Source organism: Aotus nancymaae, unplaced genomic scaffold, assembly GCF_030222135.1.
Source record: "Aotus nancymaae isolate 86718 unplaced genomic scaffold, 86718_ANA_hifiasm-v0.15.2.pri h1tg000095l, whole genome shotgun sequence".
NCBI lineage: Eukaryota > Metazoa > Chordata > Mammalia > Primates > Aotidae > Aotus > Aotus nancymaae.
This window is the reverse complement of record NW_026988510.1, coordinates 4,312,635-4,327,420: the sequence shown is the minus strand read 5'-3', so window position 1 is coordinate 4,327,420 and position 14,786 is coordinate 4,312,635. Positions and strand designations below refer to the sequence as shown.

At 54.5% G+C, this 14,786-nt stretch overlaps 1 protein-coding gene across 3 annotated transcripts in view; it reads right to left on the bottom strand.

Annotated features, from left to right (window-relative positions):
• Positions 1–335: 335 nt before the first annotated feature.
• Positions 336–14,786, bottom strand: part of CUNH16orf74 (chromosome unknown C16orf74 homolog) — a 44,320-nt gene continuing 29,869 nt past the window's right edge. Inside the window, exons 3-4 of one of the 3 annotated variants that reach the window (XM_064369937.1) lie at positions 3,638–3,781; positions 336–1,022 (exon numbers count right to left, since the gene is read on the bottom strand). In XM_064369937.1, the coding sequence (XP_064226007.1) occupies positions 964–1,022; positions 3,638–3,781 (203 nt within the window). In that variant the 3' untranslated portion in view covers positions 336–963. Of the gene's footprint in view, positions 1,023–3,637; positions 5,922–14,786 lie in introns of those variants that run through there. The other 2 variants (XM_064369936.1, XM_012466100.2) reach the window with 2 other exon arrangements.

Sequence of the window (14,786 nt, the reverse complement as noted above, 5' to 3'; positions counted from 1 at the left end):
GAAGCCTCCACACAGGCTGAAAAAGAAGGGGCTCAAGACCTCCACAACGGCCTGCACACTAGACTGGCTCTTCCATGTTAAACGTCTCTCTTAAACCCACGCTCCACCTCGTGTGCTCCATCGCCTCCTCCTGACCCAAGAAGCAGGATTCACTGTTTGAGGCCAGGCGCGGTGGCTCACGCCTGCAATCCCAGCACTTTGGGAGGCTGACGTGGGCAGATCACCTGAGGTCAGGAGTTCGAGACTAGCCTGGCCAACATGGTAAAACCCCACCTCTACTAAAAATGCAAAAATTAGCTGGGTGTGGTGGCTCCTGCCTGTAATTCCAGCTACTGAGGGGGCTGAGGCAAAAGAATCACTTGAACCCGGGAGGTGGACATTGTGATGAGCCGAGTTCAGGCCACTGCACTCCAGCCTGGGAGACAAGAGGGAGACTCCATGTCAAAAAAAAAAAAAAAAAAAGGATTCACTATTTGTTACAGAGGATCTTTATTTATAATGCAAAAAAGAAATTATAAATCCCATTTTGGACTGTTTCCATATCTGTAAAACAACACATAAAAAACAGCCACTCCGCCTGCAAGAAGTTCTTGTTTGTGTTGATGGCAGAGACCCATGTTTGCCCGGCCCAGGGGACTGGGAGGGTGTGTTTGTCCAGAAAAAAGCCTTTCCCTGGGACCCCGACAGCCAGGACCACGGCGCTGTCTCTTACCAGGCCAGAGTTGGCAAGAACCTGGAGGCGTCAGAGGTGCGTCCACTCAGCGGGGCCTGGGAAACCCTGTTGTGGAAGCAGGCAGGCCGGATTCCTCACTGGTCCTGCCACGTCTTTCTGAGCGGCGGCCCAGATTTGCTCTGTTCCCATCCAGGGTGCTCAGCCCACCTTCCCCAGGCAGCCACGCCCCTGGACACCTGAAGCCAGGACGCTGGAGCGAAGAGTCCACCAGACAAGTCGATGACACCGCCTCAGGCTTCCGGGTCGATTTCTCCATCATCCGGGCATGACCCTGTCTCATCCAGCCAGACTAGGAGAAAGAGGGATGGACACCTGGATGCACCCTGCCCCCACCACACCCAGGCCCGCTTCCCTGGGAGCTGCAGGGCAGGGGCCTCCGGGCGTCCTTGTTTTCTGGTGCTGCCAGAGGCTGAGACGGGACCCAGTGATGGTGGATCCTTCTGGGTGAATCAGACCCTGGAGACGCTTAAATTTAAGAGACACCCCTCCCAGGGTTCAGGAACCTCCCTGGGGCTTGGACCTTGGAGAGTAACCCTGTGTCTCTGCTGTGCCCACACTGGTCCTGGGAGCAGGGAAGATGGTATGATCCCACTTTATAGGTGAGGACACAGGCTCAGAGAGGGAAGGGACTGTGACAGCCGAGCTAAGGACTGGGCCTCTGCCCACACTTGGCTCTCTGATTAGACACCTCTATGGTGCAGCAGGAGAAGTGCAGCAGGGGCCCAGCTCTTCTCCCACCTTGCTGTGTGCTCCTGGGTGAGGCACTGTCCCTCTCTGGACCTGTTTGTTTCCCCATTTCTTTTCCTTTTTCTTTTTTTGAGATGCATTTTCACTCTTGTTGCCCAGGCTAGAGTTTGATGGCGTGATCTCGGCTCACTGCAACCTCTGCCTCGTGGGTTCAAGTGATTCTCCTGCCTCAGCCTCCAGAGTAGCTGGGATTACAGGTGCCCACCGGCACACCTGGCTAATTTTTTGTATTTTTAGTAGAGACAAGGTTTCTCCATGTTGGTTAGGCTGCTCTTGAACTCCCGACCTCAGGTGATCTGCCCATCTCGACCTCCCGAAGTGCTGGGATTACAGGCGTGAATCATGGAGCCTGGTTTGTTTCCCCATTTCTAAACTAGAGATAAGGGTGGTCCTCACAACCTCACGGTTGGAATGAGAATTAAATGAGATTTATAAAAAGCATTTAGCCAGTGCCATGCACTCGGAAAGGTCACAGAGGAATGTGCCCCACTGCAACCACCATAACACCTGCACTGCTCAGCCCAGGGGGCCTGACAGCTTTCTCCCAGTCACTCGCTCTGCTGGGCAAGCGGAGACCCAAACTCAGGACATGTGGAAGGGTCTATGGAGTCCCTCTTCCAGACAGCCTTCCACACACCCCACACAAGCCTCATGTGTGCCGTGTGCCCTGCACAGGTCCAGGAGGACCCACGTCATGATGGCTATCAGCTGATTGGTGCCACCTGCGGGGAGAGCATCCGGCCTGGGGGCCATGGGGCAAAGCTCAGATCACATAGCCTTGGGCTGCATCCCTGCTACACCACCAACCAGCAGCATGGCAAGTGTCTCAACCTCTCTGAGCCTCAGTTTACCCATATCTAAAATGGGGATGTGGCTGGGCGCAGCGGCTCACGCCTGTAATCCCAGCACTTTGTGAAGCCCAGGTGGGTGGATCACCTCAGGTCAGGAGTTTGAGATCAGCCCAGCCAACGTGGTGAAACTCTATTTCTACTAAAATACAAAAATTGGCCAGGCATGGTGGTGGGTGCCTGTAATTCCAGCTACTCAGGAGGCTGAGGCAGGAGAATCACTTGAACGCAGGAGGCAGAAGTTGCAGTGAGCCAACACCATGCCACTGCACTGCAGCCTGGGCAGCAGAGCCAAACTCCATCTCAAAAAATAAATAAAAATAGCCCAGGATCAGTGGCTCATGCCTATAATCCCAGCACTTTGGGAGGTCGAGGCAGGTGAATCACCTGAGGTCGGGAGTTCAAGACCAGCCTGACCGACATGGAGAAACCCCCGTCTCTACTGAAAATACAAAAAACTTAGCTGGGCATGGTGGCCCGTGCCTGTAATCTTAGCTACTGGGGAGGATGAGGCAGGAGAATCGCTTGAACCCGGGAGGTACAGGTTGGAAGTTGCAGTGAGCCGAGATCTCGCCACTGCACTCCAGCCTGGATGACAGAGCAAGACTCCATCTCAAACAAAACAAAACAAAACAAAACAAAATCCATTCATTACACTCAGTACAGTGCTACTTATCATGACCTGGTATCACCATTATTGTTATTATTATTCACAGCAGCAGCCTCAGTACCTGGCATAGGCCCAGCTCAATAAATCTCTGCTCAATGAACACGTGAACAAGTTGTCCCTGGGATGCCCATTTGGGGCTCTGTCTCCCACCTCCTCACCCTCTCAATGGGAAGAACTCCACTTTCTCCCCATTCCCAGCAGTGAGCTGCATCTGGAAGGCCCAGGGTCCAGCCCCAGCCTTGGCATGGGCATGGGCTGTGTTTCCAAGTCTGTCCTGTTCAGCCAGACGGCAGCGGCCAACAAGATGGAGCAGCGGTCCTCCCGCTGGCAGGGGAAGGAGCATCCATCAATTACCTTGGCTGGCGGGAGCCGCGTCGTGGCGGGCCAGCCGGGCTCCATCCATCAGTTGGCTGGCAGGGGCTGTCTACTAATTACTTAACACGCCACATTGCACTGAGGCTGGCGCCTTGGTGGGGGGCTCACGGTGCAGTGTACACAGGTCTGACCATAAATGGTTAATAAACCCGGGGGAGGTGAGGATGCGAGCTCAGCCCCGTGGCCCAGAAGCACGCCCCTGAGAGCTGTCTCTGCCGGGCCCCCAGAGCCAACCAGGCTTGATGGCGCAGAGGGCAGCCTCACCTGAGTTCTCCGAGTCCCTCGGCAGCATCATGCCTGTGGGGGTGGGGGGCGTGATGATAATGTCGGGCACGTCCAGGTTCTTGTCGTTCAGGACGGGGGCCTCCTCGTGGCTGCTGCTGCTGCTGCTGACACACATTTTAAAGCCTGAGAAGCCAGGCGTGGAGCACACACGCACGTACACACACGACAGAGAGACAGGATCAGTGGCCGCCAGGAACCGTGGGCTGCCCCCCATTCACTATCACTTGAGTCCCGACACCTCACAGCAAAGGGCGCCGCTGTCCCCGCCTCACAGATGAAAACCCGAGTCTCAGGAATGCTAACTGAGCCCCCATCACATCTCACAGAACCATGAGACAGGAAACAGATTTTGGGAAATGCTGCTTACAGGCTAGTCAGCCTCTGGGTCCAGTTTTTGGCCTTCACCGTGTGGCCTGGCTAGTTCCAGCCTCAGTCCCGGCCACCAGCCCCTACACTCCAAAGCACTCATACTTCCCCAGACTCCCTGGGCTCCCTGGGCCCCTTCGTGCCTTTGCATATGCTGTTCCCCTGGCCTGGGATGCTCTTTCTTTCTCTGCCAGAGTAACAAGCTCCTACTTATCCTTCAAAGCCCAGTGCAACAGGCTCTTCCTTGGGAAAGGCATCCCAGCAGATCTGCGGCTCCCTCTTTTGCCCATCTGCACTCCCTCATTCATCAATGAATGACATTTTTTTTTTCATTTCTGTCGCTCTTTGCCGTAAACACCAGGAGGATAGTTACTACTTCATTCACCTGTGTTTCCCTTGAGCCTAGGACATACTCCCAACAGAGTAAGTAGGAGTGCCTTACTTTCTAAATGCTGGCTGGGAGTGGTGGTTTACACCTGTAATCCCAGCACTTTGGGAGGCCAAGGTGGATGGATCACAAGGTCAAGAGATTGAGAACATCCTGGTCAACATGGTGAAACACCATCTCTACTAAAAATCCAAAAATTAGCTGGGCATGTTGGTGGACGCCTGTAGTCCCAGCTACTCGGGAGGCTGAGGCAGGAGAATCGCTTGAACCCGGGAGGCGGAGGTTGTAGTGAGCCGAGATTGCACCAGTGCACTCCAGCCTGGTGACAGAGTAAGACTCCATCTCAAAAAATAATAATAATAAAATAAAATTTAAATGCAACCAAAACCATCAGGCACCGTTAAGCTACATGTTACAATCTTTGTCTCTACACCCCATCACTTTGGTTTTGCCCCAAACAGTGCCAGGCTAGGATTAAATTAGCTCAAGCATCAGAGCCCCTGACCAACAGGAGGAGCTGAGTATAAGGGGTTGGGGGGGACCTATTTTTCCTAATGTTCTCAGGCATCCCTTGACCACCATCAGGACAATGTTCCTAAGTGACCATTGTAGGGTCAGTGCGGGGGTTCTAAAATACGGCCCTAAGAGGTGGAGTGTAAGATGGACTTGGTGACTTGCTTCCAACAAACAAAATGGGAGAGACACGATGGTGCATGACTTCCAAGGTGAGGCCATAAAAGACATTGCAACTTCCTTCTTGCTCTCTCTTAGACCACTTGCTCTTGGGGAAGCCAGCCGTCACGTTATGAGGATGCTCAAGTGGCCTATGGAGAAGCCCATGTGGGTGAGGAATTAAGACCTCTAGCCAACAGCCATGAGGGAGCCACCTCAGCAGCGGAGCCTCCAGCCCCAGTCCAGCCGTCAGATGAGACTACAGCCCTGGCTGACATCCTGGATGTAACATCATGATCGACCCTGAGCCAGAACCATGCAGCTAAGCCACTCCTCAATTCCTGACCCACAGAAACTCTGAGATAATAAGTTTGATGTTGAAGCCACAAAGTTTTGGCATAGTCTGTTAAGCAGTGATAGATTACTGACAGAGTCAGCAAATCTTTCCCTGACCTCGGGAGGAAGGGATGGCAGGTGCACAGTGGGGATCGTATACCTGGCTGTGGGGAAATCACAGGGGGCTTCTCAGGGCAACCTTTGTTCACCAAAGGGGTGTTCCTCTGAGGGGCAGGTTACCCTTGGGCTGTCCGGGACAGTCTGTTTGAATCCACAAAAAGCATGTGCACCTAGGGGATCTGAAGCCATGCCATTCAGGCCAAACTCTTGGTTCACCTGCCCCTTGACGAAGGCTGTAGGCTCAGAAAAACTGAAGGCAGCAGGCACACCGACTTTGGAATCCGGCCACCAGCTGCGTGACTCTGGGTGCACTGCATCTCATCTCTGGGCCCTTTGCGTAGTAAAGAATCTGGCCCAGCATGGTGTCTCACACTGTTATCCCAGCATTTTAGGAGGCTGAGGCGGGCAGATCCCCTGAAATCAGCAGTTCAAGACCAGCCTGGCCAAGATGGTGAAACCCTATCTCTACTAAAAATACAAAAAACTAGCTGGGCATGGTGGCAGGTGGCGGTAGTCCTAGCTACTCGGTGGGCTGAGGCAGGAGAATCACTTGAACCCAGGAGACAGAGGTTGCAGTGAGCTGAGATCGCGCCATTGCACTCCAGCCTGGGTGATGAGAGCGAAACTCCATCTCAAAAAAGAAAAAAAGAAAGAAAAAGAATTTAACCTTGCCTAAAAAGAGGTCTGATTTCTGTCTGCAATTTCTGCCAGGTGCTCTCTCAGCCCTTGGACTATCCTGACTGATAGGAGAGTCTTTGTTTTCCGGGGGCCTTGGTTATACTAGGCGTCCAAAGATGTGATTGATGGTGGGGGCCCTGGGTCATGCCCAGAGAGACGGCAGCCTGCAGCCTGAGCTCCAAGTGAGCAATCAATCAGCCTCCAGAGGAGCCCCCATGCCTTCGTCTCCTGGGGTTGCCACAGCAAAGCACCATCAACTAGGGGGCTGGAACAACGGACATTCATTGTCTGACAGATCTGGAGGCCGGAAGTTCCAGATCCAGGTGTTGGCAGGGCTGGATCCTCCGCAGGCTGCAAGGGAGACTGTTCCAGGCCCCTCTCCTGGCTTCTGGTGGCTGCTGACAATTTGGCGTTCCTAGGCTTGTAGAAGCATCACCCACCTCTGCCTCTCGCCTTCACACTGTTTCTCCCTGTGTCCTGTCTCTGTCCAGGTTTCTCCTTTTTGTTTTTCAGATGGATCTCACTCTGTCGCCCAGGCTGGAGTACAGCCGGATGATCTTGGCTCACTGCAACCTCCACCTCTTGGGTTCAAGCAATTCTCCTGCCTCAGCCTCCCGAGTAGCTGTGATTACAGGCATGTGCCACCACACCCAGCTAATTTTTGTATTTTCAGTAGAGACAGGGTTTCACCGTGTTGGCCAGGCTGGTCTTGAACTCCTGATGTCAGGTGATCCGCCCACCTCGGCCTCCCAAAGTGCTGAAATTACAAGCATGAGCCACCAAGCCCGGCCCAAATTTCCCCTTTTGATAAGGACCCCCGTCCTTTTATATTAGGAGCTCACACTACTAAAATGGCCTCATCTTAGCTCATTACACCTGCAAAGACACTACTCCCAACAAGGTTCACATTCTGAGGCCCTGGAGGCCAGGAGGATTACTTAGGAATTTTTGGGAGACACAGTTCAGTCCATAATGCCCCGTAAGAACTGTGGCCACTGAGGCCAGGGGCTTCCCGCCTGGCGATGCTCCATGCCATCACACACCATCGTCATCGGCAGGAGGAGTGGGAGCTGTCCACAGCTCCATGGGGAGGGACAGCAGGAGCCTGTGCCTGGGGCCTCCTGGGATCTGCCCTGTGAGCACCTTCCCTTTCCTCTTTGACCTGGGTCCCTTCCCTGGAATGAGCCATACCAAGAATCAAAGCCTCCAGTGAGTTGTGAGTCCTTTCAGCAAATGAGCAAACATGAGGGTGTTTTGGGGAACCCCCGAACTTGCAGCTGGCAGCAGAAGGGTAGGTGGTCTCGTGCACCCCTCCACCTGGCGGTGAGTCTAACTCTTCACAGACTTCTTGTTTTCATGGACAAGTTCAGGGTGGTAGTGGGGAAATCAGCTGCCTCCCTGGGCTGGGGAGAGACCGCCATGGTCCCTGGCACACACGGCCGGAGGGAGGTGACCATGACGAGCCACCTTCGTTCTATGCACGGCCACTGACTTCCCTCACCTCATTCTCAAACCCACAGTGACCAGCATCCTCCCCTCCCCTCAGCCACTGCCCCCCCGACCACCGTCACCTTCCCACCCTCTGAACCCCAACCCTGTTCCCTCCTTTGGAAGGCTCCTGGCCCCCGACTGGAGAGTTTGTAGGAAAAGGCAACCTTTCCCCGATGCAACGCCGGGCCCCTCTGCAGCCCCCACACGGCCCCGCCAAAGCAGGCCTAATGCAGTGGTTTTTAAACCTTCTTCTTTTTTTTTCCGAGACAGAGTTTCGCTGTCACCCAGGCTGGAGTGCAGTGGTACCATCTCTGCTCACTGTAATCTCCACCTCCCAGGTTCAGGCGATTCTCCTGTCTCAGCCTCCTGAGTAGCCAGGATTACAGGCACACACACCACCACGCCTGGCTAATTTTTGTATATTTAGTAAAGACAGGGTTTTGACATGTTGGCCAGGCTGGTCTCAAACTCCTGACCTTAGAGGATCCACCCGCCTCAGCCTCCCAAAATGCTGGGATTATAGGTGTGAGACACCACGCCCAGCCGAACCTTCTTTAAAGAAGAGAACGTTTCTCCTGCAATCTTGCACAGAAGCCCAGAGTATGAAACAAAGCAAAGGAAGCCACTTGGAGAGAGGTGCCCCCACCCCAAACGACCCCAAACAAAGGGACGTGCTGCTACCACACAGACAAGCTTCCGGGGCCGAGAGCGTGTGTCCTTCAGGCTCCACTGCCACCGCGCTGGGTGTCACCAGCCCCAGCTCACAGACGTGGAAACTGGGAACCTAAGAGAGTAACATCTACACACAACCGAACAGCTAGTGGGAGGCAGAGCCAGGATCCATCCCCACACTGCGATCTGGCTGAGTCTAAGAGTTGGTGCTTCCTGCAGCCATAATCCCAGGGAACAGCTGGCAAACTTTCTGCAAGGGGCCAGGCAGGAGTCTCTGTGCCCACGCAAACTACACACAGCTTTGCCACAGCAGCCTGAAAGCAGCCGGAGGTAACATGGAAATGAACGAGCCTAACTCTGTCTCAATAAAACTTTATTTCTCAAAGCAGCGTCCGGCAGGATTGGGTGTCAGGGCTGTGGTGCCAGTCCCTGCTCTAGCACATCCAGGACTGGCTGCAGAGGGGACTTGGGATCTAGGACGCATCTGATGTCATAACCGGCAATAACAGAACCTCCAAAGCCTGAGGCTTGTTAATGCCAGAAACAGAAGCCACAGCCAAAACCCCAGCTGCAGGTGGGCAGGGCAGACCCCTCTTGAAGGGCTGCATTGAGGAAATGAACGAAATCACGAAAGCACTTTGCCCAGCCAGCGGCCCGTAAGTGTTCTCTATTATCATCCATAAAGAGCTCCTTGCAGAGGCCCCTGACAAGAGGAGTCGCTGATGATCATATCTGTAACAGGAGGGAGCCTCCCTGCTCAGTCTCCAAGCCCCTTCCTCAGTGAATACTCCACATTCTAAAATAAAACGCCCCACATTTGCATTTTAACACGGTCTGGAGCTTGAGGATAAACCCACACGTATAATCTGGAAGCATCAGGTTCTCAGTGAGCCCAGGAGAGGCAGAAGGCTCGGAGGAGAGGGGGTTGGAAAGAGAGGAGGGAGGAGGGAATGGAGGGAGGAGGAGAGAGAGGAAGAGAGAGGAGAGAGAGGAAGAGAGAGGAGAGAGGGGAGGGGAGGAGAGAGAGGAAGAGAGAGGAGAGAGGGGAGGGGAGGGGAGAGAGGGGAGGAGGGAGAAGAGGGAGGGAGGAGGAGGAGGTGGGAAGGAGGGAAGGAAGAGAGGAGAGAGGGGAGAGGAGGGAAGGAGGAGAGAGGGGAGGAAGGGGAGGAGGAAGGGAGGGAGGAGGGGGAGAAGGAAGAGGAGGGAGGGAAGGAGGAAAGAGGGAAGGAGGGGGAGAGGGAAGGAGGGGGAGAGGGAAGGAGGGGGAGAGGGAGGGAGGGGGAGAGGGAGGGAGGGGGAGAGGGAAGGAGAGAGAAAAGGAGGGAAGAGAAGACAGGGCTGGAAGGAGAAGAAAGAAGGAGGGAGGAGATGGGGAGAGGGAGGAGGAAGGGAAGGAGGAAGGAACAGGTAGGGGAGAGGAGGACATGAGGGAGAGGGGAGGGCAGGCAAGGAGGAGGGAGGGACCCTGGCCCCTCTCACATCCCCAGGGGCTGCACTGGCCAGCCTCAACAGCAGAGGTGGCCAAACAGGAGGGAAAAGCTCTCAGGAGGATCAAGCACAACGCTGGGGATTAAAAACCAAATGCCAGCTCTAGCCCCAGACAAGGAGCTCATTTGTGCTAAGGCCGGAATTGTTATTTGTTAATTACGTGCCTGCCTCGGGCTATTAAAAGCCTATTTCCTGAGCCTGGGATTCCAGTTGGAAGGGAGCAGATCCCAGGGACACAGCCCCATCCCAAGGCTTCAAAGGGATGGAGCTCTTGCAGGAAGCCCTTCCTTCCCTCTTCCAGGGAGGCAGCCCAGCCTTGTGCTCCGGGTCACCAGGCCCTGACCCCCACTCTGCAGCCTGCACTGTCCTCTGCAATGGGGGCAGAGCCACGCAGACCAGACCACAGAACCCGGGTCCCTGGAGCCAGCCTTCCCTGCAGGTTACACAGGCAGGCGGTGGCAGGGTGAGGTCAGACAGGTGTGGAGACCCGGCTCTGCGCTTCCCTGGTCCCAGGACAGTGGTTTCCATCGAGGCTGCCCATTGAGACCACCTGGGAAGTTAACAATTACCCATGCAGGACCTCACCCCAGAGGAGCCAATTCATGGCTCTGTGAGCAGTGCCAGGAATTTGAAAAGCTCCCAGGTGACTCTAACAGCCAGGACTGGGAACCCCTGAGCTACGGCCACCATGGGAACAGGTGGCTTTACTCCTGGAGCCTCAGTTTCCCTGGCTGTAAAAATGTTACAACACCAGCCTTGCAGAAAAGGCCAGGTGTGGGGAGAAACGGCTCTCAGCGAGCCAGCTGGCCGGGACCTGGTAGGGTCCTAAGCTGGGGGTGTCATTTCACCTCCCCACTGAGACCACCCCTTCCTAAGCATCTGGGGCTGCGCTCTGGGCTGAGCCTGCCATTCGCACTCCTGCATGCAACCCTCACACCATCCCTCGAAGACGAGGATCACGCCCATGCCACAGAGAACACTGAGCTTTGGAGACGGGAGGTAGCATGCTGGGAATACACAGAGACTGGGGAGCAGGGCTGGGGCTTGATGTGGCTCCAGGCCCCATTGCCCTCACCACTGCTGGGATCCACTGCTACTTCTCATCCTTCAAAAGCACTGAGCCAGGCAAGCCCGTGCCCGAGACGCCACATGCAGGCTCTGCGCAGGATGCCCAGGTCCCTGGGGTCAGGGCACCATTCTCTGTGCCAGCTCGTGGTGAACTCCCGGCCGCCCTGAGGCCACTGCCAACGGGCGCTGGAGACAGGAGCAAGCGCTGGCATGACGGCTCACAGGCGCCCTCTCCTGGTGTGTCTTCATTTCATTTAAATTAATTGCTTGTTTATTTTGACACGGGTTCTCTCTGTGGCCGAGGCTCACTGCAGCCGTGACCCCCCAAGCTCAAGCGATTCTGCCATCTTGGCCTTCCAAAGTGCTGGATGAAACGACACGCACTCTCCACCACACCTGGCTAAGTTTTAAACTTTTTTTGTAGAGACAGGGCCTCACTATATTGGTCTTGAACTCCTAGGCTGAAGGGATCCTCCTGCCTTGGCCTCCCAAAGTCCTGGGGTTACAGGTACGAGACACCCCATGCAGCCTGATGCTTTTAAAAACAGTGCTCAGGGCCGGGCACCGTGGCTCACGCCTGTAATCCCAGCACTTTCGGAGGCTGAGGCAGTGAATCACAAGGTCAGGAGTTCGAGACCAGCCTGGCCAATATAGTGAAACCCCATCACTACTAAAAATACAAAAAAATTAGCTGGGCGTGGTGGCAGGTGCTTGTAATCCCAGCTACTTTGGGAGGCTGAGGTGAGAGAATCACTTGAACTCAAGATGTGGAGGTTGCAGTGAGCCGAGATGGTGCCACTGAACTCCAGCCCAGGCAACAGTGCGAGACTGTCTCAGAAACAAACAAAACAAAACAGTGTTCAGGCTGGAGCCCGAGGCGTTCCGCTTGGAGGCCCTGAACGGGACCACACCCTCTTCCTCAGCGCACCGTCATACACACAGAGGACTCCAGCGTGTCGGACCCACCATGCAAGTAGCGGCCAGAAGGCCTACCTGGGCCACAGTCCACCGGGGCAGCGGTTCCACCTGTGTGGGCCTCTGCTTCCTCACCTCGGAACTGGGGTAAATAACAGTGCCCAAGTCTGGTGGGCAAACACGAGAGGTTAAGCACCACACTGGAGTCCAGGCAAGGTGGTGCGATGATTATATATGCATTTTGTGCAAGAGAAAACCCCAGTGCTGGCCTTGCTGTGCACACTCAGTAAACACAAGCTGTCATTCACATCACAAGTTGATACTAAGCTTAGATTCACATCACGTAATTTGAACCACAGGTGTAACTGTCCTAAGTCAGGGCCCTTATTCACTGGTTCTGCCAATATGCGACACCTACTGGATGCCACCGGCTACTGATACAGCCCCATGAGTGGGCTGGGGGCCTGTCTCCCCCCTGCAGTCACACAGCTGGAGTAGATGCTGCACAAAATATTCCTGGTTCCAACCTGACTCTCAGGGGACACTTCTCCCTTACTGTATGGGAATGGCCAGGGGCTTGGGAAGGAGGAAATCCCATCTGACTCTCACTTCTGTTTCCTGCCGTGACTTTGCCTCTGGCCTGGGTTTTCTCACCTGGAGAACCAGCTTATGTCACGTGCTCCTTTGCGGCACAGGTGTAATGCCCCAGCTCTGAGCCTGGGCCAGTGAGGTGCCCAGCCAACAGGCATGTATTGTGCACCTGCTGTGTGCCCCGCATGGCCCCAGGTGCTGTAGACGCTGCTGAGGAAAGAATGACCTCTACAGAGGTTTATCTGTGCCTTCCCTCTACACCTCCTGTCCTGGCTTCCGTCATAGGATGGGGCCCCAAAGATTTCAGGGTCAGCTGGAAAAAAAGGAGGAGGGTCTCTGGTGATTGAAGCCATCACTGGGAGGGGCCCACGATGCTGAGCTTTGAGACTTGGGCTTGTGGGAGGCTGGACTGTCTGAGTGTCTCTGCACACTCATCATTTGATCCTCGCAATGACGCAGACCCCATCCTCCAGATGGGTAAACTGAGGCATAGAACAGTCAGGGCCCCTGTGCCCTGGGGGCTAGAAGCACACAGATATTTCCAAGAGCCTGGGTCACTTCTAGTAGGGATGAGGGGCAGATGATAAGCCTACTCACAGCGGGGAGAAGCAGGGTTTAGGGGAGACTAGGAGCTGGAAAAGGCTTCCCAGAAAGGACCATCAGAAAGCAGCAGCAGAGATCCCTGAGGCACCCACAGCACACGCAAAGGCCCTGGGGCAGGAACACAGGGGCCACAGGGGCTGAGCGGGGCTGACACTAATCCCTCAGAGATGACTGGGTAGCTGGATTTAGTGCAGGTCTTTCCAAAGCAAACTGATAAATTCCTCCAAGGGTTCCAGATGCATTTAATCTTTTTTTTTTTTTTTAATTCCAATTACAGGGAAAGCCTTGTGTTATTATGGATGAGGCTGGGGCAGCTCTGGCGGTTTTACCTTTTTGAGGCATCCCAGGCCTAATAGAGACAGCAGTGGATGTTTTAAATCTCTTTTTAATTAAGGAAAAAGCCCTAGCTTGCGTCAGGGATGAGCTGCTGGAGAGAGAACCTGAGAGGAGCTGGAGACAGGAGGCATCAACACACCAAGCGGGGGGAAGGTGCCCCTGATGCTTCTGCCCGGCCAGTCCACCTTCCTGCCCTGAGCACTGACTGCGCTTCTTCCCTCCCGGCCAGCCCTCCCAGTTCCCGTGGACCAGCCCTCCTCATCCTAGCGCTGGGTGTTTGGGAAGGCTGTGCAAGGTGAGGGTACAGTGCGGCGAGCCCAGGTTCTGAAGGCTGGTTCCAGGGCGGGCACAGTGACTCATGCCTATAATCCGAGCACTTTGGAAGGACAAGGACAAAGGATGGCTTGAGCCTGGCAATCCTGGTTCAAGACTGGCCTGGACAATATAGCAAGACCCCTTCTCTAAAAAAAAAATTTTTTTTTAATTAGCTATGCATGGTGATGTGTACTGTAGTCCCAGCTACCTGGGAGGCTGAGACAGAAGGACTGCTTGAGGCCAGGAGTTCAAGGTTACAGTGAGCTGTGATCACCCTACGGCACCCCATCCTGGGCAACAAGTGAGATCCTGTCTCAAAAAAAAAAGGGTCAGGTGTGGGGGCTCATGCTTGTAATCCCACCATTTTGGAAGGCCGAGGCAGGCAGATGACTTGAGGCCAGGAGTTCAAGACCAGCCTGGGCCAACATAGTGAAACTAAAAATACAAAACTCTACTACAAAGACAAAAAAAAGTTAGCCTGGTGTGGTGGTGGGTGCCTGTAATCCCAGCTATTTGGGAGGCTGAGGCAGGAGAATTGCTTGAACCCAGGAGGTGGAGGTTGCAGTGAACCAAGATTGTGCCATTGCACTCCAGCCTGGGCAACAAGAGCAAAACTCTGTCTCCAAAAAAATGAAACCCAGGTCCAGCCCTGGCCCCATCACTTCCTGGCAGTGTCCCCTCCCCCAGTCCTCAATCTCCTCATGGCTAAAATGGAAACAAGAGCAGGATGACCATGAGAATTGAAGTTGAAAAAAAATAATAATAAGCCAGGTACTTGGCACGCTGCCTGGCCATGGGAATGCTCGCGTGTGGCCCAGGGTCCCCTGGCACTGGCGCTGCTGACACTTTTGTCATTCTCTGTGGGGGGGCTGTCCTGTGTGTCAGTGATGTTTATAGCAGGTGTCCCTGGCCTCTGGATCCTGCAGAACCCCAGCTGTGATGACCAAAAACACTTCCAGACATTGCCAACTGTCCCCGGAGGGCAGGGTCACCAGGTAAAATGCAGGCCATCCGTCATGTCACATCTGAATCTCAGGTTAACAAACAGTTTTTCATTTTTATTCTTTGACGTGGAGTCTCGCTCTGCCG